The 26,948-nt window shown below is 37.7% G+C and overlaps 1 protein-coding gene and 1 long non-coding RNA gene across 3 annotated transcripts in view; one reads left to right on the forward strand and one right to left on the reverse strand.

Moving 5' to 3' along the window:
- LOC110130914 (uncharacterized) overlaps window positions 1-1,864 on the reverse strand; it is a 93,486-nt gene extending 91,622 nt beyond the window's left edge. For both annotated transcript variants that reach the window (XR_002312016.2, XR_002312015.2), the window contains exon 1: window positions 1,650-1,864. This is a non-coding gene — a long non-coding RNA (uncharacterized lncRNA). The remainder of the gene's footprint in view (window positions 1-1,649) is intronic.
- Window positions 809-26,948, forward strand: part of ROCK2 (Rho associated coiled-coil containing protein kinase 2) — a 133,302-nt gene continuing 107,162 nt past the window's right edge. The window contains exon 1 of the mRNA XM_070451592.1: window positions 809-1,440. Coding sequence (XP_070307693.1) covers window positions 1,300-1,440 — 141 coding nt within the window. The 5' untranslated portion in view covers window positions 809-1,299. The remainder of the gene's footprint in view (window positions 1,441-26,948) is intronic.

Raw genomic sequence — 26,948 nt, forward strand, 5'->3', positions numbered from 1 at the left:
ATCCCCGTGGCCCAAGCAGGCCCCTCGCTAACGCGGAGCTCCGCACGCGAGGGCAGCCACCCGGCTGCCGCTATTATTCCGGCGCGGGTGATGCAAGGCTGCGCATAGCTGCGCGCTGAGTCAGCTGAGCCGGGCGGGGGCGGGGGCGGGGGGCGCCGAGCCGCCCATCCCCCCACCCCCACGCCCTGGCCACCGGGCCCCGCACCGGGCGCAGCCGGGTCGCCTCGGGGCCCGGGGTGGGCCTCCGAGTCCACGGAGTCGGTCGTCCGGGCAGGGCCCGGCGGGAGCTGAGGGAGCCGGCGGGGGGCGCCGACCCGCCCATCCCCCGCTACCCCAACCTCCCGGCCTCCCGGCCTCGAGCCGGGCGCAGCCGGGTGGCCTCTGGGCGACGGGAGGGTGGGTGCGGTGGGCCTCCGAGTACATGGGGTTGGTCGCCCGGGCAGGGGCCGGCGGGAGCTGAGGAAAACGGCGGCAGCGGTGGGGGGGTCCGACCCTCTAGCCCCTAGGTGCACCCTCCCCTCCCTTCAGCTGGAGCTCGCGGGTCCAGCGAGGCCGTGACCGCTCGCCGCCCGACGGTTTACCCTGTGAGAACTCAACAGGGGAGGGGGACACAGAGAAGGAAGGAGACTGAAAAAGGAGAAATGCGAAGCCAAGCAGACAGGAGGAAACGATAAAAAAAAAAAAAAAAACACACTAGGAAACGGGCGTGAGGAGGCGGAGGCCGGCGGGCGGCAACAGCGGCGGCGCGCGAGGGGCGGGGCCGGGAGCGCGCGGGGCGGGGCGAGCGCGGGGGCGCGCCGCCAGCCGCGGCCCGAGGGGCTTGTGGGTAGCGGCTGCGCGCGGCCGGAGACGGGCACCGCGCGGGAGTGTGTGAGGGGCGCGGGCGTGTGGGGCGCGGGCGGCTGCCGGCGGTCATGGGAGCCGGCTGGCCGCGGCAGTAGTTGTCTGGAGCCCGGGCTTCAGCTTCCCGGAGTCCCCAGAGGGAGGGACAGCCCCCGGGGGGCCCGGCGGTGGCGGCGCCACTTCCCCGCTCCCGCCCTCGGAGTCCTGAGGGAGCTCGCGGCGGAGGAGTGGACCGGGCGGCGCGAATCTGACTGAGGGGCGGGGACGCCGTCTGCTTCGCGCTGCTCCCGGGGCCGGGCCGGCCTCCCACAGCCCCAAGGCCCCGGGACGCTGAGCTCGAGGCGGGCGGTGGGCCCGGGCGGAGCCCCGGCCGGAGCCGGTGGTTCGAGGGCGGCGGTAGGCCCCGAGGCCGGCCGGGCCGGAGCGCGGGGAGCTGAGAGCGGGCCTGGCGGCGGCATGAGCCGACCCCCGACGACTGGGAAGATGCCCGGCGCCCCCGAGGCCGTGTCGGGGGACGGCGCGGGCGCGAGCCGCCAGAGGAAGCTGGAGGCGCTGATCCGAGACCCTCGCTCGCCCATCAACGTGGAGAGCTTGCTGGTATGTGGCCGGGGGCTCGGGAGCCCTCCTTGATGACCGCTCGAACCGCAGATTGCCCCGACTGCCCACTCCTCTGTGCCCGCTCAGCGGTGGGGGCGGGCGGCGGAGGGGAGGTCTCGCCCCACCCTGCTCAGCTTCCCGGCAGCCGGGGCCCGGGTCGGGGAGACCAGACAGTTCTGCGACCGAGTTCCGGGAGTAGAGAGACCCACCTTGGATTCTTCCCTTCTGCCTCCTGGAGCTGGTGTCACCCGCGGCTGCCCCGGTCTTGGAGCGCTGGGAGGAAGCACTCTTATTCCCTCCTGCCCTGTGGGTCTGGGGGTGGGGAGTCGGGTGGGGAGACCTGTCCGTCAGACCCCAGGCTAGCCCATCTGAAAGAGCGTCATGCTGCCTGGCGACGCGCGTCGGAGCAAGAGAGAAACCCGGTGGCTGTCCCTACGGGGAGTCCCCACCTGGGGTACATGACAAAGAATTCAGTCTGAAATCTGGTAACACACAGCCTGAGGTTTCCATGTTTTCAGTTGTCTGTGAACATTAGTCGTTACAATTCAGTGCATTTCAATTTCTGTAAGTTTAATTTCAGCGATTATTGCCCAGGAGCTATAAATTCACTTGAATTGTAGTGTGCTATCAGTCTCTCCTTTGCATTGTGTCTCTTTCCTGAGATGGCCTTGGAGATCCCAATTAATAGCCACGTAAAGTCTGCTAGTTGGCTTTGTTTAAGAAAGGAACAAGATTGATCAGAAATGCACTGTAGAATGCTTATTTATTTCTTGCTTTTGTTAGGATAGACTGTTGTATTTTACAGACTCTTTGATTAGTATGCAGTAGAGATGCATTTATGGGGAAAGGTGGGGGTGTAGGTTTTTACCCTGGGGAGGAGAAGAAAGTGAAAAAGATGTGCTGGATGTTAAATTAACTCTGGACAACTAGAATTCGGGTAGGTGATCGTTGGATCCTTTAGGTATTTCCTCCCAGAATGCCTGTTCTACTCCCTGACAGGAGAAATCTATTGACTATATGATGAGAAAAACTGTCTCCTCCCTTTCCAGTGACTGACTGACTTTCCTTCAGAAGCTTTTGGTTATCCTTTGAGGTTTCTGGAATCAGTTGTGGAGTGACTCAGTACCGTTTGGCCAAAGTGCAGGAACTGACTAAAGTGTGTCTTTCTGTACAGTGCACAGAATGTAGTGATGTACTGTGTCAGACGTGTTTGACATTTCCTTTTACTGATTTTCATGTCATTGTGTTGTTCATATGTTTTCATGGGAGCATGACACTCTGATAGTGTTTCTAAGTCTTCGATTGGGGATAGGATTGGTTGCATGAAGGGCATAGCTTTTCCTAGACCAGAGCAGAGACTCTGGGCTTCACTCCCAGCATTTTCACTTTGGTATTTTGCTAGCAAAACTCTGACCTAAGGCCAGAAAGTTCAGTTAAAAATAGTACAGCAAATCTCAAGTATTCATCAGGTTCATATTCAATCTCAGATAGAAATTTTTTGCACTTTTATCTCTTAGGCTTTACGGATGGTAATTATTAGGGTAATTATGAGCTTGAGCCTAAGCTATTTATGATCGTATGTTCTTTTTTATTAAAGTGTCTTCTAAATCATTAAAATGAAGGCTGCTTTTTAAAAAATGAAGCATTACACATGCTCAGTAAACTGCCTGGTCCATTCATTTATTGAGTGCCTAGGTCAGCCAAGACCCTTTACACCTTTATTAAGGTAACAGACTGCTAGTATGACATCACATGCTGCTGACTGGACAGATTTCATCTCTGCTGTTTTTAGCTGATTAACTGTTACGGTTCTGGGTTGCAATAAATCTTATCAGGCCAAAAATTGTCCTTTACTCTTTGAGGTTGCTGGTGTTTCTACTGTAGAATAACAAGCTGAAGATTTTTTTTTTAAAAAAACCATGTTATTTACAGTGTTAGCTTTAAACATGTATATTTAATTATATCAAATACCAGAGTAGGTTACCATTTCCTACTTCAGGGAATCTTCAAATCCATGTCTCCTGCATTACCACATATTTAAAAATACCTACTCAGGTATTCTTGCCTGGAAAATTCTATGGACAGAGGAACTTGGCCTGATGGCACACACAGCCTGTCCATAACATAAAATTTACCGTTTTAACCATTTTAAGTGTACACTTCAGTGGCATTACTTACATTCACATTATTGTGCAAATATCACCACTATCCATCTCCAGCACTTTTTCTTCTTTCCAAACAAATTCTGTGAGTTAATTTTTAAAAGTGTTATAAAAACAGATTTCCTAAAACAGTGATGAGGGTCACTTTAAAGATTTGAAACCTTACTGTCAACCTTCATTGTCACAATTGATCATTGTTTTACTGTAAATGGCATTTTTAAAAATTTTATTATAGAATATATTAATATTTTTTCTTTTACAGAGACAATTTAATATGATAAAAACACAGTCACAAATCTTAGTTACTTATTTTGGAACTTAGAAAGTACCATTTAAAATTATATACTACCTAAGGTGACAAAACTAAGAGGTGAAGTATACCAGAAGTTGCTCTTATAACAGTTACTGTTATACGTACTGTAGGCCAGGCCTTGAAGGTAAAACTGTTGGAAGAAGTATTATATAAGATAACATGTAAAAGTGCTTAGCTCAGTGCTTGGTACATAGTAGTGCTTATTAAATTTAGCTCACTTCTGTGTGCTTTTACCATATTTTTAGGTAAGTGCTTTAAATTTCCTTTGAAAAGGAAAATGATTCTATTGGCAGCTGTTTCTTGCTATAAAATTTTGAATGAATAACATTTTATTTTGAATTTGCCATCAGAAGAGTGCTAGCAGTCACCAAGCATAGATAGATCTGAATTCTAAGACTGTTAGTACAGAGACTAAAGTGTCTTTTTTCTCTGCAGCAACTCATTTTAAAGAGGCTTTATGTGGATCCTTCAGACTAATCTGAAGAGCATATATCCCTTTTGTGGTTGCAGATGTGTAAGGTGTTAGGTATTACTTAAAAACAGAGTTTTGAGAGAGATTTGCTTCTGTAGTATCTGCACACCGCCCGCCCCCCCCCTCCCCAAGGGAATGATCTTGAGTAGTATGGTTTTTCATTGTTTGAAACTTTTGAGTATATACCCATGTTTTGTTGTCAAGACTAAGCTTCCCATACTGCTTACCCAAATATTACGGTAAAAAGAATTGTCCTTTAGTGTTGTGCTGGAGAGATGTCTTTCTAACAGTTTGTGCTTTTTGTGCTTTGATTTATTATTTTAAAGGGTAAATTATTATTGTAACCCCTGGGATTCAGGCTTGGGTAAAGTGTTCCATTAGGCTTGTGTTGATGGGAAAAGGTAATTAAAAACTTAGGATTTTCAGTAACTTAGAATACAAAACACTTCATTTAATTCATTTTTATTAAACCTGTAAACTATGTGAAAATATTTTTTATTACAGTGGTTTTTGGTAAAGCTTATTTGATGTAACATCTGTCCTGATCTGATGTTACAGTATTTAAGGTGGTTTATCTCTCGGCGTAAATAATAATAGCTTCCCCTGAAGAAATATTGGGGTTTCCCAGGTGGCTCAGTGATAAAGAATCCACCTGCCAATGCAGGAGGCATGGACTCAATCCTTGGGTCGGCAAGATCCCCTGGAGGAGGAAATGGCAACCCACTCCAGTAATCTTGCCTGGACAGTCCTGTGGACAGAGGAGCCTGGTGGGCTACAATCCATGGGATCACAAAGAATCGGACACGACTGAGCTACTGAGCACTAGAGAAATAAGAGCGTTTGATTTCAGGATGCTACCCCAGACTCCCCGGAGTTTTGGGGACTATACTGTACATAGTATATATACTTTATTACTACTTTAAAATCCAAATATTCTGAATTTGGAAACATCTTGCCCCAAGGTAAGGCCAGCACAGACTAAGTAAGGAAGTACTGACTTAACACACACCTTAAACAGATGTAAAGAAATAGTGGATAATTATCTTGAAGCCTAAGTTGTTGTCTGTTGTTTTGGTTGAGTCCTGATCAGATAGTTCTCTTTTGCAATTTCAAATTCTGAAGTATTCTAAGCATGCTAAGAGAATATAGCATGCAGAATGGTGCTAAAGATTACTTTTGCCTTTTCTCGAACTTCGTATAAATGGAATCCATAGTATGTACTCTTATATCTGGCTTCTTTAGTTCAGGATAGTTTTTGAGATTCATCCATGTTTATTTTGTATATCAGCAGTTTGTTCCTTTTTTTATTGCTAACTAGCATTCTATTGTATGTATAACACACAATTTGTTAGGCATCTTCTGTTGATGGATGCTTGGGCTGTTTTCAGTTTTTGGCTATTTTGTATAATATACTTTGGCTTTTAATAAAGCTTACTGTAAGCAATTTAGTAGTAAGTCTTTGGGAGGACACTCATTTCTCTTGAGTTAAATACCTAGTAGTGGTTTTACTAGGTCATAGAGTAAGTGTATCTTTAGGTTTTTTTTGTTTTATGTAACTGTCAGATCTTTTCCTAAAGTGGTTGTACCATTTTACATTCACACAGCAGCTGGGGAGAGTTCCAGTTCCTTCCCAACGCTGGGTCTTAAATTTTAGCCATTCTGTGGTGGGTAGTGGTATCTCATTGTGACTTTCATTTGCATTTTTCTGGTGATTAATAACGTACTTTTTTATGCACATAGCTGGACATTTGTATATCCTGTGAAGCATCTGTTCAAATCTTTCATCCATTTGAAAAAATTAATATTCTTTATTTTTGAGTTACACAAGCTGTTTATATATCCTGTGTATCAGTTTTTTGTCAAATATATGGCAAGGTTGTTTTTTAATCACATTTTTTTTTTAATCGTTATTGTTTTTTCTGCTTGAAAGACTATTGTCTATTCCCATGTTGCAAGAAATTTTCCTTTCCTTTCTTTTAGAAGTTTTATCGTTTTACTTTTAGGTCTAGAATATATGTTAAGCCAGCTTTAGTGTGCAGTGTGAATGTTTTTCCTCATATTCCCCAAATCCAGTTACTTAGCTTATTCAGCACCATTTTTTCCACAGCTTTATTGAGATATTATTGACTTGTAACATTGTATGTGTGTAAGGTGTACAAGTGATACATAATACTACCTAATGTTTACCACAGTAAAGTTAGTTAACACATCCTTTACCTCACATAATTACCATATTGTTGTTGTCATCTTGAGAATATTTAAGATTTACTCTCAGCAACTTTCAGGTATAGCTGTACAGTCACCAGCAGCAGTTTATAAAAAATGTTTTTCTTTTCTCATCGGATTGCCTTGCTTGGCACCTTTGTTGAAAATCAATTTACTGATAGGTGCTTTTTTATCAACTTAGTAACTGCATCAAGTCCTTAGTCATGGTTCTATTCTTTAACCCATGCTCTATTCAAAATTCTTCTTTAATTTTTAATTTGTATCATTTTACTTGAAGGAAATGAGCAGGCAGCAGTGGTGGCTGAGACAGGGAAACATGGATTTTATTTTTTGAAGTGAAGTAAGATTTGTTACTTTTTAAGTTATACAAATAATATGTTCTTATTATAGAACATTTAGAGACGAAAGAAAGATATAAATGCAAGTGACACTTCTACATAGTTGCCTCACATAGAGATAGCACATTTTGGTATAAATACCTCTCTGAAAAAACTAAATGTAAAAGAAGTAAAATTACACTGTACCTATGCTTTGCCATTTTTTTTAATACTTAATGAATAATAGAAAATTTTATGTAATCAAGTTTATTAGTCTTCTCACTGTAGAGTGTTTTCTGGCTTAGGACATTATCCATTATCAAGATTATGATATCATAGACCTGAATTTTCTTTTAGTTCTCTAATGGTTTTATTTTTAATGTTACTTTTACTTCATTTGGAATTCTGATAGAAAATATGAAGTAAGGGTACAAAAATTTTATCAAGAGGTTTGTCTAATTACTAGAGTTCACAAAAATATTAATTGGGAACCTCTGTTATATCTCTGTATTGTCATGTAACTTTATTTGGGAGTGGTGCTTGGGAGAAAAGAGAGAGTAATGATATGGATTTGGTCTTCATTTGAGCTTCTTGAGTTTCTTCATGGAAATTACATCTCTTCAACCATATTTAAAATCCTATCCTGTGCTTACATTCCAAAAATATGAGCTGTTAGTGATAAGGGTTACTGGTGAAAAGACTATGGAGACTTGGAGCAGCATGTTATAATATAGCTTTTGGGAAAAAAAACATAAAACGTTTTCTGTTGGTAGCTTAGCTTATTTTATAGAGGTTGATATTTCAATTGATATGAAATCATGGTAGCATTTGGGACTCTACCAAAACTGTCACTTTTATCCTTGATTGGAGTCATTCTCCTTTCCTCTCGTCTGTATCATTTGTACCTTTTTTTTTTTTTTCTGTGAAGTATGTTTAAATTATAGAGATATATTTGTGAGTTCTGCAATTGAGTGTCCCAGATGACCCTCACTGATCTTTTTAGAAAGCATTTGGGTTATGATAGTTAGCAGTTCTGTGTGTCTGTGTGTGTGTCTGTGTTTCTGAGAGAGAGAGAGAGAGAGGCAGAGAGAGATAAATAAAAAAAGGAAGTATTGAGATTCACTTTTGGTTCATTATTGGTAAACTTTTGGGGAATGTTTCTGACTAAGTCCAAGAATGTTTATATGGTTTGTTGTTTCATTCTGGTAGGGTATGAGTTGTTTAGGTGTGCCATCTAGAGTGCTCTGTAGGTTTGTGTTTTTTATTGGTTATAAACTGATCACTTAGTACTCAACATCTAATTTTCTTTATTTTCTAAAAGAGTTTCAGATTTTTTAAGTTATAAAGCAGTTGATAGAGATTTTCAAGAGATGATAGACTTGGAACTAAATTTTAACACTTCATTGTTGGGGTTATTTTTTAAGCCAAGGAAATGAGTAGCAGAACCATCTAATACTTTAGATAGAAATGAAGCAGATCCTGGTTGCCATTACCTTAATTACTTTGATGTTTGTGATGCGGAATGACCAAGTATTGTACTTCTTGGTTTTTTACTTTATTTGATGGACAGAATACAAGCTCTTTTAGGATATGGTTCATTTTTTTTCTTCCTCTTGCTATGTCTTGTAATATTTGTTGAATAAACTAACAAATAATGCTTATTTAAGTAATGGAAGTGATAACCTATATAAATAGATCCCTGCTTGAAGAGAGATTAAAGTATTCCCCAAGTAAGAGTTTTGATATTAATATATGTTCTTGTCACTTATTTCTTATGTGTCTATAGGAAGGAAGAAAAGTGAACATGTATATATGCAGAGGGGTTGTGTTTGGGTGGTAGAATTAATTGGAAGTCAAGCAGGAGAAGTGAATTGTGATTTGAATATTTTCTGAATTGTGCTTAGGCAGTTTGTCTTGGAGAGTATTTAAGCTGATTTTATTCAGTGTTTTAGGTAAGATAAAAACAGCTTCTGATGGCTGAACGGCCTTTATCATGTTCTCCTACTCTTTAACTTTTCTTCTGTTTAAACATATCCAGTTCCTTTTTTTTGTACCTAGGTGATACCTGTGTTTGAAACAGCCTTTCATGAATTAGGGCAGATAAAATTCTAGTGATGTGTTCACAGGGTGAAATTCCTTAAAGTGGCATATTGGCTGTTATTAACAGTAAGGCAACATTTGTTAACAGAATTAAAAACAAAGCCAAAGGGCATGAGAGATTTTGATCAGGATTTAAGAGTGTTATTACAAGTCACTTTGAATGACTATTTTGAAAAACTTTCAGATAGTATCAAGCATTCTGATTACTTGTCCCAGCCAATCACTGATTCTGTACTGTGTCTATGAAGTTTTCTTTTCCAGAAATTCCATACAGACAGAGTCACACAGTATGGAGACTGTTCTGGATTCTTTCACCTGGTGGTGTTTAAAGTCACTCAGTCATGTCCGACTCTTTGAGACCCCATGGACTATATAGAGTCCATGAAATTCTCCACGCCAGAATACTGGAGTGGGTAGCCTTTTAAAGGGAAACCTTCTCCAGGGGATCTTCCTAACCCAGGGATCGAACTCAGGTCTCCAGCATTGCAGCCGGATTCTTTACCGGCTGAGCCACAAGGGAAGGCCTTCTTTCACCTAGCATAATGTTTTTGAGCTTCATTTATGTTGTAGCGTTTATCAACATCTTGTTCTTTTAAATTGCTGAATAATATTCCATATACCACATTTTACTTAGGAATTCACCTAAATGTTTTTATTTCTCTTGACTAGATTTCAAGAAGTAGGATTGCTGGGTCATGTGGTGAGCTTATGCTTAACTTCTATGGAGTGAACAAAATGTTTTCCAAAGTGGCTACATGATTTTACATTCCCACCAGCAATATATAAGGGTCCCAGTTTCTCTGCATCCTAAGAGAACCCTTGGTGTGGCATTTGTGTTTATAGCAGCTGCAGTGTGTTTTACTAATGACAAATGATGGCTGAGCTCTATTTCATGTGCTTGCTAATTTTGCTTGTTCTTTTGATGCTTTACTAATGTATCGTGAGAATGGTATGGTAAATGAAATTCAATTTTGTTTACCACACATGAATTCTAGTGTTGAAAAATAGAATGCAGATAAATACAGATCAGAGCCCTTTGTAGGTGAAGTCACCCTGCTGTGTCTCCACCTGAAAGGCCTAATTAATACAAGGCTCTTTTTTTAAAAAAAAAGAAAGAAAAAAAAAACAACGAAACCTTGTTATTATACTTTTTCTTCCAAGTAATGAATGAGCCTTGTTGAACTGTGTAGGCCCTGTGATGGCAGTAGAGTCTCTCCTAGTTGGGTTATTTCTAAGTTGAAGTACTTCTGATGTAACATGGCTTTTAAATGGTGCTCCTTTCTGCTCTGTGCTCATCTTTTCCTTTTGATTATTTTGAGCATCTTGAAGTAAGCTTATAAGCTTATTTCTCTCTTCTTGGACCCAACATTCATCTTTACACATTTGTGTTTTACGTAAAAGATTAGGAAACAATTCTTAGTTTCAATTTAGTAACTTGGTTCCTATGAGGGAAGGATAACTATTGATGCTTAAAACACTGTATATTATGCTTACCTTTGTTTTTTACTTTGAGACTCATCTGAATTTAACAACAGATACAAATGTTGCCTTTTCCTGTTTGTAAGTGGCATTGGGTATTGATTTTGGGGATTACATTATGTGCAGAGTTTTGGAACTTAATCAAAATAGTGTTCTTTCTTTTGAGATATAATAGTAACTGCCTTATTTGTGCATTCTGTATCAGGATATGACCCTACTGTTTTGCCTTGCTTTTCAGTATGACTCCTTTAGAAGTCATAAAAATATGCTTATTGAAATTGAAGTTTTCCTTTTAGCTTTAGTTTAGATGATTTTTTTTTTTTGAGTTTGTATCAAGGATAACTGCACATAGGACTTTTCTGAGCAGTGAAGGGAAAATTTAGGAAATTATTCTTTTAATCTTTAAGATGCTTTAATATATTAAAGATGAATTTTAAAAATTTTTGGTTTAGTATGTATTTTTTTAAAAGAAAAGTGCATTAGCACAGTTGTCATGAACTTTGAGGCCTGTAAAGTGTAGTGAAATGTGTTTTTGCATGTTGAAACCCTGTAAAAATATTTAAAGTATTGAATGTCTAAACAGTATGATTTTGAAAAATGCTTCACTTTTTGGGGATAACTTATAGAGTTACAGTTTGTGGCACTTTATTGTGTTACATAGTGGATAAAGTGCAGGTTGAAATTGAATAGTTAAAAATGGTGTGTTATGGTTGATTAGTTTGCCTTTGTTAAAAGAGTCAAGATTTAAAAATTTTTTTCTTTATGGACCTTTAGATTTCACCAAGTGATGGTAACAGGTTGTATAATATAACCAGCATCTATGGGAATTAGTAAAGAATAGAGGGAAATATACCAAAATTATGATTTTCTTTCAGGGAAGTGAGATACCAAGTCAGAAATTGGAAAAAGTTAATGCAAAATGTAGTGTTTAATGTTAATGACAATATTCCATCTATTCTAAATTTAGGAAAATTTGCTTGGAGTTAACAGAATATTTGGAGTGCTTTTAAATATCTAAAGCACAAATTTTTGAATTTTTGTATTGGCTTTTCCATGATTTCTCAAAATATAATCACTGAAATTAGTATGCAAATGGAATAACAGATTTTTCTCTGAACTTTAAATGCTGATATGATCCTATATTAGTTGCATTCAGCGTGGAACAGTTTTTTTGTTGTTATTTTACATTCTCTCAAAAGGATACTCTTAAGCTTTAATCTAATGCATTGAAAAAATTTCCTTACTGGATTAAAATAAAAAGGAAAATATATACATATATCTGGCAATTTAAAAACTTAATACCAGCATAGTGTATTTAGTTAAGATTTTTCTAATCTGTATCTGCTAAAGCCAATAGCTAAGGCAGTGGTTTTCAAACCTTGTTACACATAGGATTATACTAGAGAATTTTACAAATATTGATGCCTAGATTCCACCTCCACCCATTCTAATATAATTGGTATGTGATGTGACTTTAGGATCAGGAAATTTAAAAGTTCCACATCTGGTTTTCAAATACAGGAAAGTGAGCTGAGAGGTGCAATATTCAAAGATTGGTAGAAGGGCCACTGGTCCAAAATGTATCTCAGAAAAGGAGAATTTTGTTTCTTCTTTTATATCTGTGGCTCAGAGAGGCTTGAATGAAGCCAGAAAGTCAGACTTATCTGATGAAAGTCAGAATCATAGCTAAGGTGCTTTGTGGAAATGATGTCAGATCTTCTGATATAGATGGCCTATAGTGAGGCCAGGAAATTGCATTAAAACAAGCATCTCAGTTGATTCTGATGCAGGTAATCTGCTGGTCAAAGTTTGAGAAACATTGTAGTGTTGCATCTTATACTGATTGGAAAAAAGCAAAAACGAATGGTTGAGATCTCTGGGACACATAATTGTATATGTGGAAAATGCTGGCATATGGAGAGATGCCAGGTTTTCTGAGATACGAGTCATCACATTTTAAGTGTCTTTTTTTTTTTTAAAGAGCTCCATAGGAATCAGGCCAATGTTTTTCTTTTTCTCATTTTAGAAGAAAATTTAATTTGCTGAGGTTTTCCAAAGGGAGAGTCAGATAAGATACACCAAATAGAAATGATTAAAAAAAAAAAGATTGTGGTAAAATATACACAATACAGATTTCAATGTGGAAATGTTATCATAACATCTTACCCTTCAGTGGGAAATATAGTTTCCAGAGACTTACTGTCCTAGAAATATATAATTCTGATGTTTTACATTTAACAAATGATGACGGGAAAATAGGGACAGTCTTTTTATTCCTTGATTTAATTTAGGAAGAAAAATTTCACTAGAAATGTATGGTCCTTCAGAGAATGGCACCTGAAGCAGGATGGCATATGTCTGTGATTGTATCTATGTTGAAAAAAATAGTAAAATCGTTCAAAAATTTTGTTTACAAGGAAGCAAAAAACTATTGTAAAATATTCAAGCCTTTATATTAAACTTTTGAATTTTTGCTTTCAAAGCAGCCTTCAGAGTTATTGGTTACATTAATAGTCATTAACGTGTTACTATTTAGATTTTTAAAGATATACTTTATTTGCAATTATTTCTCTTCATTTAAAATTAGAGAAATCCACATGATTCTTAGACAGTGGATAAGGTGTCTGTATTTTTCATTCACTTAAATATTTGTATATCAGATTTCCTGCTCTTAGGCCATTTTAATTTTGATGGTTAAGGGGTGTATACCTGTTTCAAATTAAAATTTGCATGTATTGATTCTTGTGATAATAGTAAAGCTATTAGAGGTATAGCAGTTATGATTTTTTAAATCTTTTCATATTTGAAATCCTTTGCAACTCACTTCTTGTAGATTTTATCTTGTGGCTAAAAACTGCATCATTGTGGCCAAAGGCACAATTTATTATTTATGAGTCTAGGCTGATACATAAGTATCTTTAACACCTTACATTTTGTAACAGTTTATCTTTTAAGATGTATCCATTCTTTCCAAATGATTACTGAATAGAAGGATAACTATAAACCTGAAGCAAATCTGGAATTGGGTGACTCTTCTTTCACAGTCTTAATATGTCAGTACTTCAGTTATTGTTGGAAGTTTGTTACATATGATTTTGTAACCTTTCATTGGAAGTGTTTTTTGGATTTAGAAACATTTTACAACTAGTGATTAGAATCCCTATTCCATAACACCTCCTAGCATTTCTAAATACTTGACAAAATGCAATTTGAGACTTCATGATTCTTTATTCCGTATTCATGTCAAAAAAATTTCTAGGTTATTTCTGACTGTAGCTTATAAATAGAATGTATAATTCATGATTGCAAAATTTAAAATTAGAGTATGAATGTGTTTTGTTAATGTTGTATTCAGGCTAGTGAAAAATTGTCACTAAAGCAAGATATAACATTATAAAATAATCAGAAAACTGAACTAGAAGATTTTGCTGGTAGTTCTGAAAAACAATTTCTGCTGCAAGCATATATTTTGTATAAAAGAGGAAGCTCTAAAATTACAAATTTTGAAGACATTGCTGAAAACAGGTTTGTTTTCCACATTTAAGACATTTCCATAATAGGAAAACAATGAATGATACAATTAGAACTAATAAGAAACTAGTACAAAATTAGCTAAAATTGACTTATGACATTTCCTTCAGAGGGAAGTAATAAAGTGAAACACTTAAGTTTTTAAGTACTGATTTGAGGAGAGGGGAATTGTGGAGAGGGGATTTTAAATTATAGGAGAAGGAAGTTTTGTCTTTCAGGATGATATGGGGAATGTAAGTCCCTGGCATAGTGTTTTACTTTACTTCTTATTCTCACTTATAAACAGGCTTTTTCAGTTTGGTTCAAGTTTAATTTGTGAAATAAAAATTTAAAAAATTTAAACAGTGACTTGCTATTTCAAATTATTTTATGTAAGTAAAATTCCACTAAAATAAGTCCATAAAACAAAACCAGTTTAACCTGTATTCATAATATGAAAATACAAATGAAGTTTTTCCTTAAGAATTTTTTTCTGGCCTAAGGTGGTAAAGATGAAAAAAAATAAAATGGCTTGATTATTTTCATGTATATTTTTAGAAGAGAAGCAGAGTAGTGTAATGGAAAGAACACTGGATTTAGAGTCAAAAGACTGATGTTAATAAATTAGGTGTTTCATTAATTATCTTTCTGCCCATGAGTGATAAAATTTATGTCTCCATCCATCTGCCTCAAGGAGGTGTGAAGATTAAATCCAGTGAGAAACTATATGTGATAGTGTTCTGTAAACTGTACAGAACTTTAGCTTTTTTACAGGCAGTTGAAGAACTATGTGTAAAACTGCCTGTTTGTATATGTCTCTGTCTTCAAAAGGGTATGTATGTACATACAGAATCAGTCTCCTGATGTTAGCCTGCTTTTCCCACAAAGGTAACACATTAATTTACACATACTCAATTTTCTGAAGTATTAAGTCTATGAGTGAAAAGCATTTTTATTTTTTAATTTACTGAGGATTAGTTTCCTTGGATGAATATTTGCTTATATTCTTTTTTTGGATTACTTTATTGCACTGCAAATGTCACTTTTTCCTAACGTTTATTCTTTTTCAGTAGGTATGATATTGAACATCAAAACAGAATCTGGTGTTCTTACGTAGTGTAGAATTTCAGAAATCCTGACATAAGTATGTAAGGAAGAGTCATGACAGAATTTTTAAACCATTGCATTATCCACTTGCAAAAATGTTAATTATGCTTTACATAAGGTTTATAGGAGTATGTGGGTTGTACCAACAGTTCTTAACTATGGCTTGAATTTAGCAACTTTTGGCCTGCATTTCTTAACAGAGGTTAAGTTTGAAAACAGGTGTGAAGTTGCAGATTGCCGATGTTCTGCCATGTTACCTCTGATACAGATTCTGGTCTTTAGGCATACCAGGGTAATTATTAAGTTATCATGTAGAAAAATATAAACCAGTAGCGTAAGAGGATATACTCATTCTGTGTTGATGGCCACTGTAATCAGTAACTGATTTTCTTGGCTCATGTAATTTCAAAGCTGATTTTGGGATTTAGGATCTGGTAACAGAGCTGGGTCTTATTACATAAGTCCATTGTCAACCATTTAACAACCGCATGAAATTGGAATTTGTATTTCTACAGGCTAGCAAAATGGAATTGGTATCCAGGCAAAATTGAAATGAATATGGGGAGAGTTCTGTTGGTAGCCACTGTTACGGTGATAAATTATACATTTTCCCTGTTGTGGCATTTATGAATTAGAAAGTGGATTTTATCTTTTAAATTTTTTTTACATTTCAGTGTTTTTCTTAGAATAGAAGTCTTCAACATAAGACTTTTTAATTTTGTGGTTGGTCTCTATGCTTAGGTGCTTATCTGTCTGTCTCCATAAGTCAGGCAAGGTCTTGAGGTTTATGGCTCACAGATGGTGGGCTTCAGGGGATAGAGGCTTATCTGCAGAGATGTGAAAAAGAAGAGAGTGAGCAGGACCAGACAGTCATCCTTTCAGCAGTAACTGAATATGTCATGTTCTTTTATACTCCCAGCTTTTCTTTCTACCTGGAATGAGCTCTCTCCTTCTCTGCTTGTGTTAGTTTACAAAAAAACAAACTTCATTTTTTAACTTCAAAAGTAATACATGTCTGTGTAAAAAATTAAAAGTGATAGAAGTGAATGTAAGTTTTTTTCTTAGCCCTGTCTCTTTGACAACTACTTTATAACACATCAGTGTATTACTTTCCCTTTTTCTGTGCATGTATCAACATATGTCAACATTTAATTTTTCTCCCTTACATTAAAAATATACAAATATTTACCATTTTTTAAAAACCAAAATGCAGCTATACCATGTCTGTTTTCTGTATTTGCTTTCTTTTCATTTGTTCTGGAGGTTGTCCAGTCAGATAGTTCTTTTCAAGAGGTGTAGAGTATTCCATTATCTGCATTTTATATAATTTATTTTACTATTCCAATATTGATAGACATTTAGGTGACTTTCTTCCATTATAAAAAATGCGGCAGTGGACATCATTGTAAATATTTTTGTGCATGTGTGTGAACATTTTTGTAGATTTCTAAAACTGGAATTGTTAAAGTGTGTGCAGTTCAAAATTCCAAAATAATCTTTATTGCCTAGCAAATTGAATCCTCCCAATAGCGATGAGAATACATATACTCCCATGTCTTCGGTAGGCTGAATATTGTCAGCCTTTTATGTTATTTGCCAATCTTGTAGGTGAAGAAAGCTATTATCACCCTTTTTAATATATGTATTTCACTATTTGATTACTAATGAGTGAAAAAAGTGAAAGTGTTAGTTGCTCTGTGGTGTCCAATTCTTTGTGACCCTGTGGACTGTAGCCCGCCAGGCTCCTTTGTCCATGGAATTTTCCAGACGAGAATACTGGAGTGGGTAGCTCTCCTCCAGGGAATCTTCCCACAATATCTGCTGTTACTCACTCCTAGGTTTTAATTCTCCTTTAAGATCCACCTTACATTTTTTTTCATCTTAAATTTATTTTTATTTCTCTAATTTCTTACTTGTGCTGTGCTGTATAAGTTGCTTCAGTTGTGTCCGACTCTTTGCGACTCCATGGACTATAGCCTGCCAGGCTTCTCTGTCCATGGGATTTCCCAGGCAAGAGTGCTGGAGTGGATTGCTATTTGCTCTTCCAGGGGAGCTTCCTGACTGTCTCCTGGATTGGCAGGTGGATTCTTTACTGCTGAGCCACCTGGGAAGCCCTAGTTTTGATGGTAATGGGGGCATAAGTGCTTTAAAGATAACTTCATTTTTTCCTTTCATTTTTATTGATATGTGATCGACCTGCAGTACTGTATAAGTTTCAGGTGTGCCACATAATGTCTTGACTTACATACATTGCAAGCAGATAACCATAGTAAGTTTAGTTAACATTCATCACCTTATATAGTTATATAGTATTCATTTTTATGTCTTTCCTCAATATCTAGCACAGAGCCTATAGTACTTAGCATGTGTTTAGGAGGCTTTATCAAATGGTTAGTCTGACTCCCAACTGGTAGTTTATATGTGAGGTTTGCTGCCTCCTTTTGCGGGGGAGAGAGAGGGTTGGTGCTTAACTTAATGGTAGTGGTTCAGTTCAACCCCTTCATTTTACAAATGAGGAATCAAGTATAAAGGAGGGGTGCCTTATTTAGTAATGAGGTGTTTTTATTTCTTTATCACATTCTACTGGGTATTGTGAAACAGCAAAGCTCCAAGCTGGGGCTTATCTGTAGTCAAGGACAAGTGTTGATTTCTATAATCTGAGATAGACTGTGCGCTTTTCTCAGTTAACAGGCCAAGTTAATGAGGCTTTTGCCTGATGGTCTTAGCCTGTAGCCTTAAGCCAATACAGTTCATCCAAATTTCATTTGGCTTTTTTCAGAGAAGTCTTAAGTCTTCACATACTCTAGAAACAAACTTTCCTATTAAAAATTGCAGTTGTTCCAGGCACTGGCAGGCTCCTGAGAGATTTGATGTCTTTTCTTCCAGAGAATTCTTGACACCTGTCCTCTGAGCTATCTTCTTGTGAAGTGACTCCACCAAATCTCATTTCATTGTTGCCTTTACCTGCTCAAAGATATTAGCGCTTATACACACACATCTCTTTTCATTCTTGTTCCCCTACCTATCCCCCCCCCCCTTAAAAAACGTTCTTAGCCTTCTTCTAATGTTAACATAATCATTTGCATCTTCAAATTCTTTCCTGAATGTTACTTTTTTACTTGCTTAAATAACACCTGTCTCTCTGGAGAGAAATCCCTGTTTTCTGGAACTTGTACCTCCTTTGATGCTCTACATGGCCTTCATGTTAGGAAAGGGCGGAAGGGGTTTCCTTCATTGTGCTGCTGTGCCTATAAAACCCTTTCTGGTAAAATTCCTGTTGTTGAGTCTTACATATTTGGGGTAATGCATCTTGCTTGTTGAACACTTCTGGCTTACATTCTTTCATTTCTTATAAGGTTGTGCCACCATTCCTTTCAGTGTTATGTGAACAGAGCACCCAGGGTCCTGGTTTCCCTGGTGGCTCAGATGGTAAAGAATCTTCCTGCAATGCAGGAGACCTGGGTTCAATCTCTGGGTTGGGAAGACCCCTTAAGAGAAGGAAATGGCAACCCACTCCAGTATTCTTGCCTGGAGATTTCCATAGACAGAGGAGCCTGGTGGGCTATAGTCCATGGGATCACAAAGGGTCGGACACGACTGAGCGACTAACACTTTTGCTTTTCTTTCATGAAGCTACTCTGGACCTCACCATTACTGTAAATTAGCATCACCTTTGAGGTCATTAATTTAAACATCCTGCTCCTACCACTAATCCCTTATCCTTTTTACTCTTTGTTGCTTTTGTGATCTGCATTTCCTTGACACCCTTCTCTGTCAAATGATTCCTTTAAGCAAGCAGAAATCCATTGTCCATCACTTCAAAATGCTAGCTAGAATTTTCAGTTTCTTTGCTTTGTTGAATTTCTATCATATGCATCTGGTAAAACCTAAATTTTGGGTCATTTTGTCTCTGTGGCTTACACGAAAGGTATTTGTTGAGTACTTATGGAGAAAAATCACAGACTGCCCTGGTGAGTGTACTTCATAGTCTCAAGTTCCTGCAGGAGTTGTCAGGTCTGCAGAGCAATTCTTTCATTCCCCAGGCTTTGTTAAACATTTTTATTTTCTTTCTTTAAACTTAAGAAACAAAGTATTCTCCACAGATGGTCTTCCTACTTCATGAGAAAACAGAAGCCATCAAAAGGAGACCCCTTAAATTTCCTGTTACTTGACTCATTAGTTTATCTCTTCTGTATCATTTGTTCTTTCTTTTCCTTCTGTTTCAGTGGATGAGATGTCCATCATTATGTCTCAGCTTGATTCTCCAGAGTGCTTTGAATGTCTTTCACTCCTTCCTGCTGATTTTGATCTTTCTCTTCTTTTTTCTTTCTCTTAATTCTGATTCTTTCTTATCTTGCTAAACTTCTTCTAATATCTCACCTCAGTTCAGTTCATTCACTCAGTCATGTCCGACTCTTTGTGACCCCATGGAGTACAGCACGCCAGGTTTCCCTGTCCATCACCAACTCCCAGAGCTTGCTTAAACTCATGCCCATCGAGTCGGTGATGCCATCCAACCATCTCATCCTCTGTAGTCCCTTTTTCCTCCCTTCAATCTTTCGCAGCATCACAGTCTTTTCCAACGTGCTTAACATTTCTTGAATACTGTCTTTTCTTGGCTTCTGTGACAGTTATTCAGAGTATCTCTTACTCTTTCATCTCAAACTCCTTTGCGGTCTCTTCTCCCTCTCTGAATGAGAACCCCTTCCCTCTTTTAATGTATTCTTTTCTTTTTAAGCTTGTATCAGTTTTAGGACTTTCTTTATCACTTGGATGTTGATGACTTTCATTTTTCCACATGAAACTTGCCTCTGGGCTTCAGGCTCACACTTCCACCCAGTTACTAGGCAGCTCCACTTGGATACCATAGACTCTTCAAAATTAGCATGTCTGCACCTGTATTCTTCTCTGTTGCTCTCATATCTTCATTTTCTCTAATCAGGAATCAAGGACTGTTTCCACTCTCCTAGCTTGGATCAAGCCAGAAATGTGGGTGACGGCATCCTTAGTCTCACATCCAGTCCGTCGCCAGATCCTGTCAGTGTTAACTCCTACAAAGCAGTCATGTCCCTGTCATCCTACTGCTGCTTTCTTATTGCAAGTGGTCATGGTTTTTCTAGATTGCTATGGTATTTTCTCCTTTGATGTTCTTTCCTCCCATGTTTCTAGCCTTCTTTTACTACTCTCCAGCCAACTACATATTATAAGATGAAAGTCTAATCATGTTATCTCAAATCAGTTACAAAAATGACTGAAGCCCATTCATTCAGGGAAAAGTTCAAAATGCTCATTTATTTCTTACATGATGATTATGATCTGACTTCTGCTGACTTCTTCAGCCTTATTTCTTTTCACTTCTCTTCCTTCTAGATTCTACCCATTTCATTTGAAATGGCTTCCTTCCTGTCTCCAAGGTTTTGTTTTTTAAATATGCAGATCCCTTTGTGTAGGAAAAAATGCTGACTCTGGAAATATTACTGATATGCTGCATGTGGAAACACTTCTGCATTTGTTTGGTTTGAACTCTGATTCTAAATGGAGAGGACAAGTTTGTATTTGCAGTAATATTTTTCAGAAGGTGACCTAGTTATGTTAATTATAATGTACAGTTGGTTTATATAACTCAAAAGAGAATTTCCATAGAGAAATCTTCTAGGTGGAGGTTGCTAATGTGAACTCATACTTCTTATGAGCATTTCTATCATGAGAAGTATATATGAAACAACTGCTGATGGAAAGTGATAATATAAATGCTGGTCATAAATTTCCTTTAGACTATAGAAAATAGATAAATGAATTCTTGATGATAAGAACTTGAAACTTAACATATTGAATAGAGACTTTTAAAAAATTGTGTATCATTAAGATTATTGTCAGCAATAATAATGATAATGTTAATTGTAATGAACAGTAATAACAGTAATAATAATATTAGCAAGACATATTTTTCCTCTGTGCCAAGCACTGTTCTGAAGTGCTTTTTTAATTTGTTAGCATTCTGTTTCATTTTTTCAGAAACATCAAAGTGACATATTCTTTAAAAATGTTGTCTTCACAACATAAACAGATGGAGAGATATTCCATGTTCCTGGGTAGGAAGAATCAATACTGTGAAAATGACTGTATGACCAAATGCAGTCTACAGATTCAATGCAATCCCTATCAGATTACCAATGGCATTTTCACATAACTAGAACAAAAAATTTCACATTTCATATGGAAACAGAAAAGACCCCAAACAGCCAAAGCAGTCTTGAGAAAGAAGGATGGAGCTGGAGGAATAAACCTTCCTGACTTCAGATGATACTACAAAGCTACAGTCATCAAGACAGTATGGTACTGGCACAAAAACAGAAATATAGACCAATGGAACAAGGTAGAAAGCCCAGAAATAAACCCATGCACCCATGGGTACCTTATTTTTGGCAGAGGAGGCAAGAACATACAATGGGGCAAAGACAGCCTCTTCAATAAATGGTGCTGGGAAAACTGGACAGCTACATGTAAAAACTGAAATTGAAACATTTCCTAATACCATACACAAAGGTAAACTCAAAATGGATTAAAGACCTAAATGTAAGACCAGAAACTATAAAACTCTTAAAGGAAAACATGGGCAGAACACTCTGATGTAAAGCAAGATCCTCTTTGACCCACCTTTTAAGAGTAATGGAAATAAAAATGTAAGTAAACAAGTGGGACCTGATTAAACTTAAAAGCTTTTGCACAGCAAAGGAAACTAAGCAAGGTGAAAAGACAACTTTCAGAATGGGAGAAAATAATAACAAATGAAACAACTGACAAAAGGGTTAATTTCCAAAATATACAAGCAGCTTATACAGCTCAATACCAGAAAAACAAACAATCCAATCAAAAAGTGGGAAAAAGACCTAAACAGACATTTCTCCTAATAAGACATACAGATGGCTGACAAACAAATGAAAAGATGCTCAACATCTCATTATTAGAGAAATGCAAATCAAAACTACAATGAGATATTACCTCACACTGGTCGGAATGGCCATCATCAAAAAGTCTACAATGAATAAATGCTGGAGAGGGTGTAGGGGAAAAGGGAACCCTCTTGCGCTGTTGGTGGGAATGGAAGATGGTATGGAGATTCCTTAAAAAAACTAGAAATAAAACCACCATATGACCCAGCAATCCCACTCCTAGGCACATACCCTGAGGAAACCAAGACAGAAAAAGACACGTGTATCCAGTTGTTCATTGCAGCACTATTTACAATAGCTAGAACATCAGAGCAACCTAGATGTCCTTCAATAGATGAATGGATAAAGAAGTTGTGGTCCATATACACAATGGGGCTATTACTCAGCCATAAAAAGGAGCACTTTTGAATCAATTCTAATGAGGTGGATGAACCTAGAGCCTATTATACAGAGTGAAGTAAGTCAAAGAGAAAGAGAAACATTGCATACTAACACATATGTGCGGAATCTAGAAAGATGGTACCGAAGAATTTATTTGCAGGGCAGCAATGGAGAAACAGACATAGAAAACAGACTTATGCACATGGGGAGAGTAGAGGAGAGGGTGAGATGTATGGAGAGAGTGCCATGGAAACTTACGTTACCATATGTAAAATAGACAGCCAAGGGGTATTTGCTGTATGTCTCAGGAAATTCGAACAGGGGCTCTGTAACAATCTGGAGGGGTGGGGTGGGGAGGGAGACGGGAGGGAGGTTCAAGAGGGAGGGGATATTATATATACCTATGGCCTTCTGTCTAGTCAAGGCTGCGGTTTTTCCAGTGGTCACGTATGGATGTGAGAGTTGGACTGTGAAGAAAGCTGAGCGCCGAAAAATTGATGCTTTTGAACTGTGGTGTTGGAGAAGACTCTTCAGAGTCCCTTGGACTGCAAGGAGACCCAACCAGTCCATCCTAAAGGAGATCAGTCCTGGGTGTTCACTGGAAGGACTGAAGCTGAAGCTGAAACTCCAATACTTTGGCCACCTCATGCGAAGAGCTGACTTATTGGAAAAGACCCTGATACTGGGAGGGATCAGGGGCAGGAGGAGAAGGGGACGACAGAGGATAAGATGGCTGAATGGCATCACCAACTCGATGAGCATGAGTTTGAGTAGACTCTGGGATCTGGTGATGGACAGGGAGGCCTGGCATGCTATGATTCATGGGGTTGCAAAGAGTCGGACATTACTGAGCGACTGGACTGAACTGAACTGAACTGATGGCTGATTCATGTTGGGGTTTGACAGAAAACACCAAAATTCTGTAAAGCAATTATCCTTCAATTAAAAGATAAAAAGAAAAAAATGTCTTCAGAAATACTTATAAATTCAAATATGGTTTCAGATATTTCTAAAAAATTATGACCCTTCTAGGTAGAACAGAGTTAGTTGCCTACTTTTTGCAAACATAATGATAATCTGTTACCTGTCTGTATTAAAGTCAAAAAGTCAGAGTAGCATACTATCTATTAGTATAACTTCACCAATTCTTCCAGTAAAGTTTTACTTATTCTGTAGCTAAAAGATTTAGTAGTTTTTAGATATAATATTTACCGAGCACCTTTGTATGATGTCTCATTTGAGGTAACAATCTGTGAAGTATGTGAGCAGATGTTATTCTTCGTATTTTCTGGAGTAGTGAGGAAGCAAATTTGGAGAGGTTTACGTAATTTTAATTTGTTCAGAGAAATACAGCTACTAAATGGTAGAGCTGGAAAAGAATCTGTTTTTAGAGTTCTAAGGTAGTGTTCTTAAGTAAAACTTAAAGCTCTGTATAAGAAATTCATAGCTGTTATTTTTAGACAAGCTGGATATCTTAGAAAAATAATGTTAAATGTCTTAACATTAAAAGGATTTAAAATCTGAGAATATTTAAAAATCAGTGATGGTTAACTTACCCTAAAGTCTGCTTTGGTTCGGGTTGATCTTTTTCAGAAGAGTATTCAGTTTGGTTTTTTGTCTCCAAGTGGAGAGTACACTTAATTCTGTATGATCCACATTTCCTGGAGGGCTACAGTAGGATGGATAATTCCAGAACAGTAAATTATCTAATGATCACTTGTTATTTATACACCTTTTAAAAGTTTTCTGGAACACTTGAATATGGATATGTGTAGAATTCTGCATATTAATAAACCTTAAGATTGCAAAAGATTACTGTAAGGAGGACTATTGTTACTGTCTCTAATTGGTTTGCTGTCAGACTTGAGATAGCCTTAACTTTTCTATTATAGGTCTGACTGGGATACAGATGAAAATGGTAATAATGTCTTTAAAGGAGATGATTGCAGCTTCTTTTATTTATGTTTGGATAGCAAAATTAAGGAGCGGTGATAATGATTAAGAAATTACAGTATTTTTAAAACCTGCTAGTGTTGTTAAGTGTAGATATTGTCCCCTGACCATTTGACCAAGCTAGGGAGGAAATAGAATGCATAGCTCAGGAGAGAGGAAAGGAGTTCTTCACAACTGTGGTATCCTATAATGATAAAATTAGCGGTTAAAAAGTTTCTTTCTAACTGTTTCAGACACAGACCAGGTAATTCCTAAGAAGTTACAGAGTGTTATTTGTGAAGATGAAGCTTATTGTCTAATGGAAAGTTAAATGATCATATGAAGAACAGTAAATGCAATGATATAAAATAGTGCCTTACTTGCTATTTTGAACAGCAAACAGTGAACACCATGAATTAAGAAAAGGTAGCAGTCACTGGACTTTGGAAATAGTAGAAAAGCTTTATGAAGAAAGAGGGACTTTATTTGCATGTTGCACAATGATAATGATAGTGACCATAACAGTGGTGATAGTAAGAATAGCATATACTTAAGATATACATGATCTCTGGCACTTTTATGTGTATTAAGTCATTTGGTCCTCCTTACAGCTCTGTGAAATAAATAATGTGATTTTCTTGATCTTAGTGATGAGGACACTGAAGGAAGGAACGGTTAAATAACTGGTCTGAGACCACACTGCTTTTAAGTAGGGGAGTTGGAATTCTGCCGTATGGCTCCAGATTCTTTGGTTGGGCTACAGGGCATCTTACACCGTAGGATTGCTATAGACTGGGAGGATAATCTTCCTCTTCCTTAAGTGGTACTGGGTAATGTGTTCAGGCCTTTGGAATGGCAGTATTACATTATATTTCTGAATGAAAAATAAGCACTTAAGCAGGGCACAAAGCTTTGGCTTGTGAAGTTTTGCTAAAATCTTTTTCTTCCAAGATAAAAATGTGTTTCAGTGAGGAAATTTAAAAAGCCAACATAGCAGATATTTTTAAATAAAAAAGAAAACCCATTTTAACCTTTCTGAGTGGGATATTTCCCCCCGACCTATATTATTTTCATTATATTGTATTAGGGTATTTGAGTAAAACTGTCTAATTTTCAATGTACAGCAGACTTTTGCATATAAAGATAGTTGGAATTGTGTAAGTTAATTAGGAAATTAAAATTTTGAAGAGAGGATTGTTGGAAAATTGTTAAAAAAAAAAGTAATGACATTGGGTTAAACAAATCAAAAGACCTAGTTATACCTTTGTGTATGTGTGTATAAAAATTTATAGGACCACCAAAATGAGTGCCCTTTTATGTCAATGACTAAAAATGTTGATGATATGTATTTTAGAGGCATTGTTGCATAACAGCCAACACATAGTGAAATACTTAATATTGTTTGGAATATAAACATGAAAGTGTTCCATCGTGCATATAATCTTAAATTTAAAAGTATCACGCTTTGTTGTCAAAGCACACAAACTCTTTTAGCCAGGAGCTCTCCCCTGTATATTTATTATGAATGTTTCTTCTGAAACATTCCTTCATAAATGTGATAGGCATTTAACAAAGGTAGTATAATATAATATTTAGGGAGTCAGGCTCTGGAGCCCTATTGGGGTCTATTTCTTGTCTTTGTTGTATTGCCTTACAAGTTACTTAACTTTTAAACTTAGTTTCCTCTCAGTAAAATGGGGGATAATAATACTACTTGCTGTATAAAGTAGTAAGCTTAAATTAAGTAATCAAAAGCAGATAGTGAGAGACATGTCAGCCTTCAACAAATACCAGGTTTGTTTATTATTGTGGTTAAAAAAAATGCATAGCATACAATCTGTCATTTTGACCATTTCTAAATACACAGTTCAGTAGTGTTAAGCACATTCACATTGATTCGCAACCAAGATCCATAACTTTTTTCATCTTGCAAAACTTAAACTCCATACTCTTTAAAAAACAATTTCCTATTTCCTCCCCTTAGCTTCTGGCAACCACCCTTCTACTTTATGTCTCTATAAATTTGACTATTCTAGGTACCTGATATAAGTAGAATTGTATTTTTTGTGACTGGTTTATTTCACTTAGCATTATACTCTCAAGGTTTGTTCATATTTTAGCATATGTTAGAATTTCCTTCTTTTTCAAGGCTGAATAATACTCCATTATGTATACATGGCATTTTGTTTATTCATTCATTTGTAGTGATAGTTGGAAACTTGGGTTGCTTCTGCTTCTCAGTTATGGTGAATAATGCTGCTATGAGCAGTGGTGTACAAATACCTCTTGGAGACCCTACTTTTAGTTCTTTTTAGTAATACACAGAAGTGAAATTGCTGGATCATATAGTATGATGATTCTATTTTTTATTTTTTTAAGAAACCGCCATACTGTTTTCCATAGTGGCCATACCATTTTACATTCCCAGCAACAGTGAACAAGGATTCCAGTTTCTTCACATCCTGCCAACATTTAATTGTTTTGTGGTTTTTTGATAGTAGCCATCCTAATGAATGTGAAAGTCTTCTCTAATTTTTTTTTTCTTCTGCTTGTAGG

This window comes from Odocoileus virginianus, chromosome 2 (assembly GCF_023699985.2).
Source record: "Odocoileus virginianus isolate 20LAN1187 ecotype Illinois chromosome 2, Ovbor_1.2, whole genome shotgun sequence".
NCBI classification, from domain to species: domain Eukaryota; kingdom Metazoa; phylum Chordata; class Mammalia; order Artiodactyla; family Cervidae; genus Odocoileus; species Odocoileus virginianus.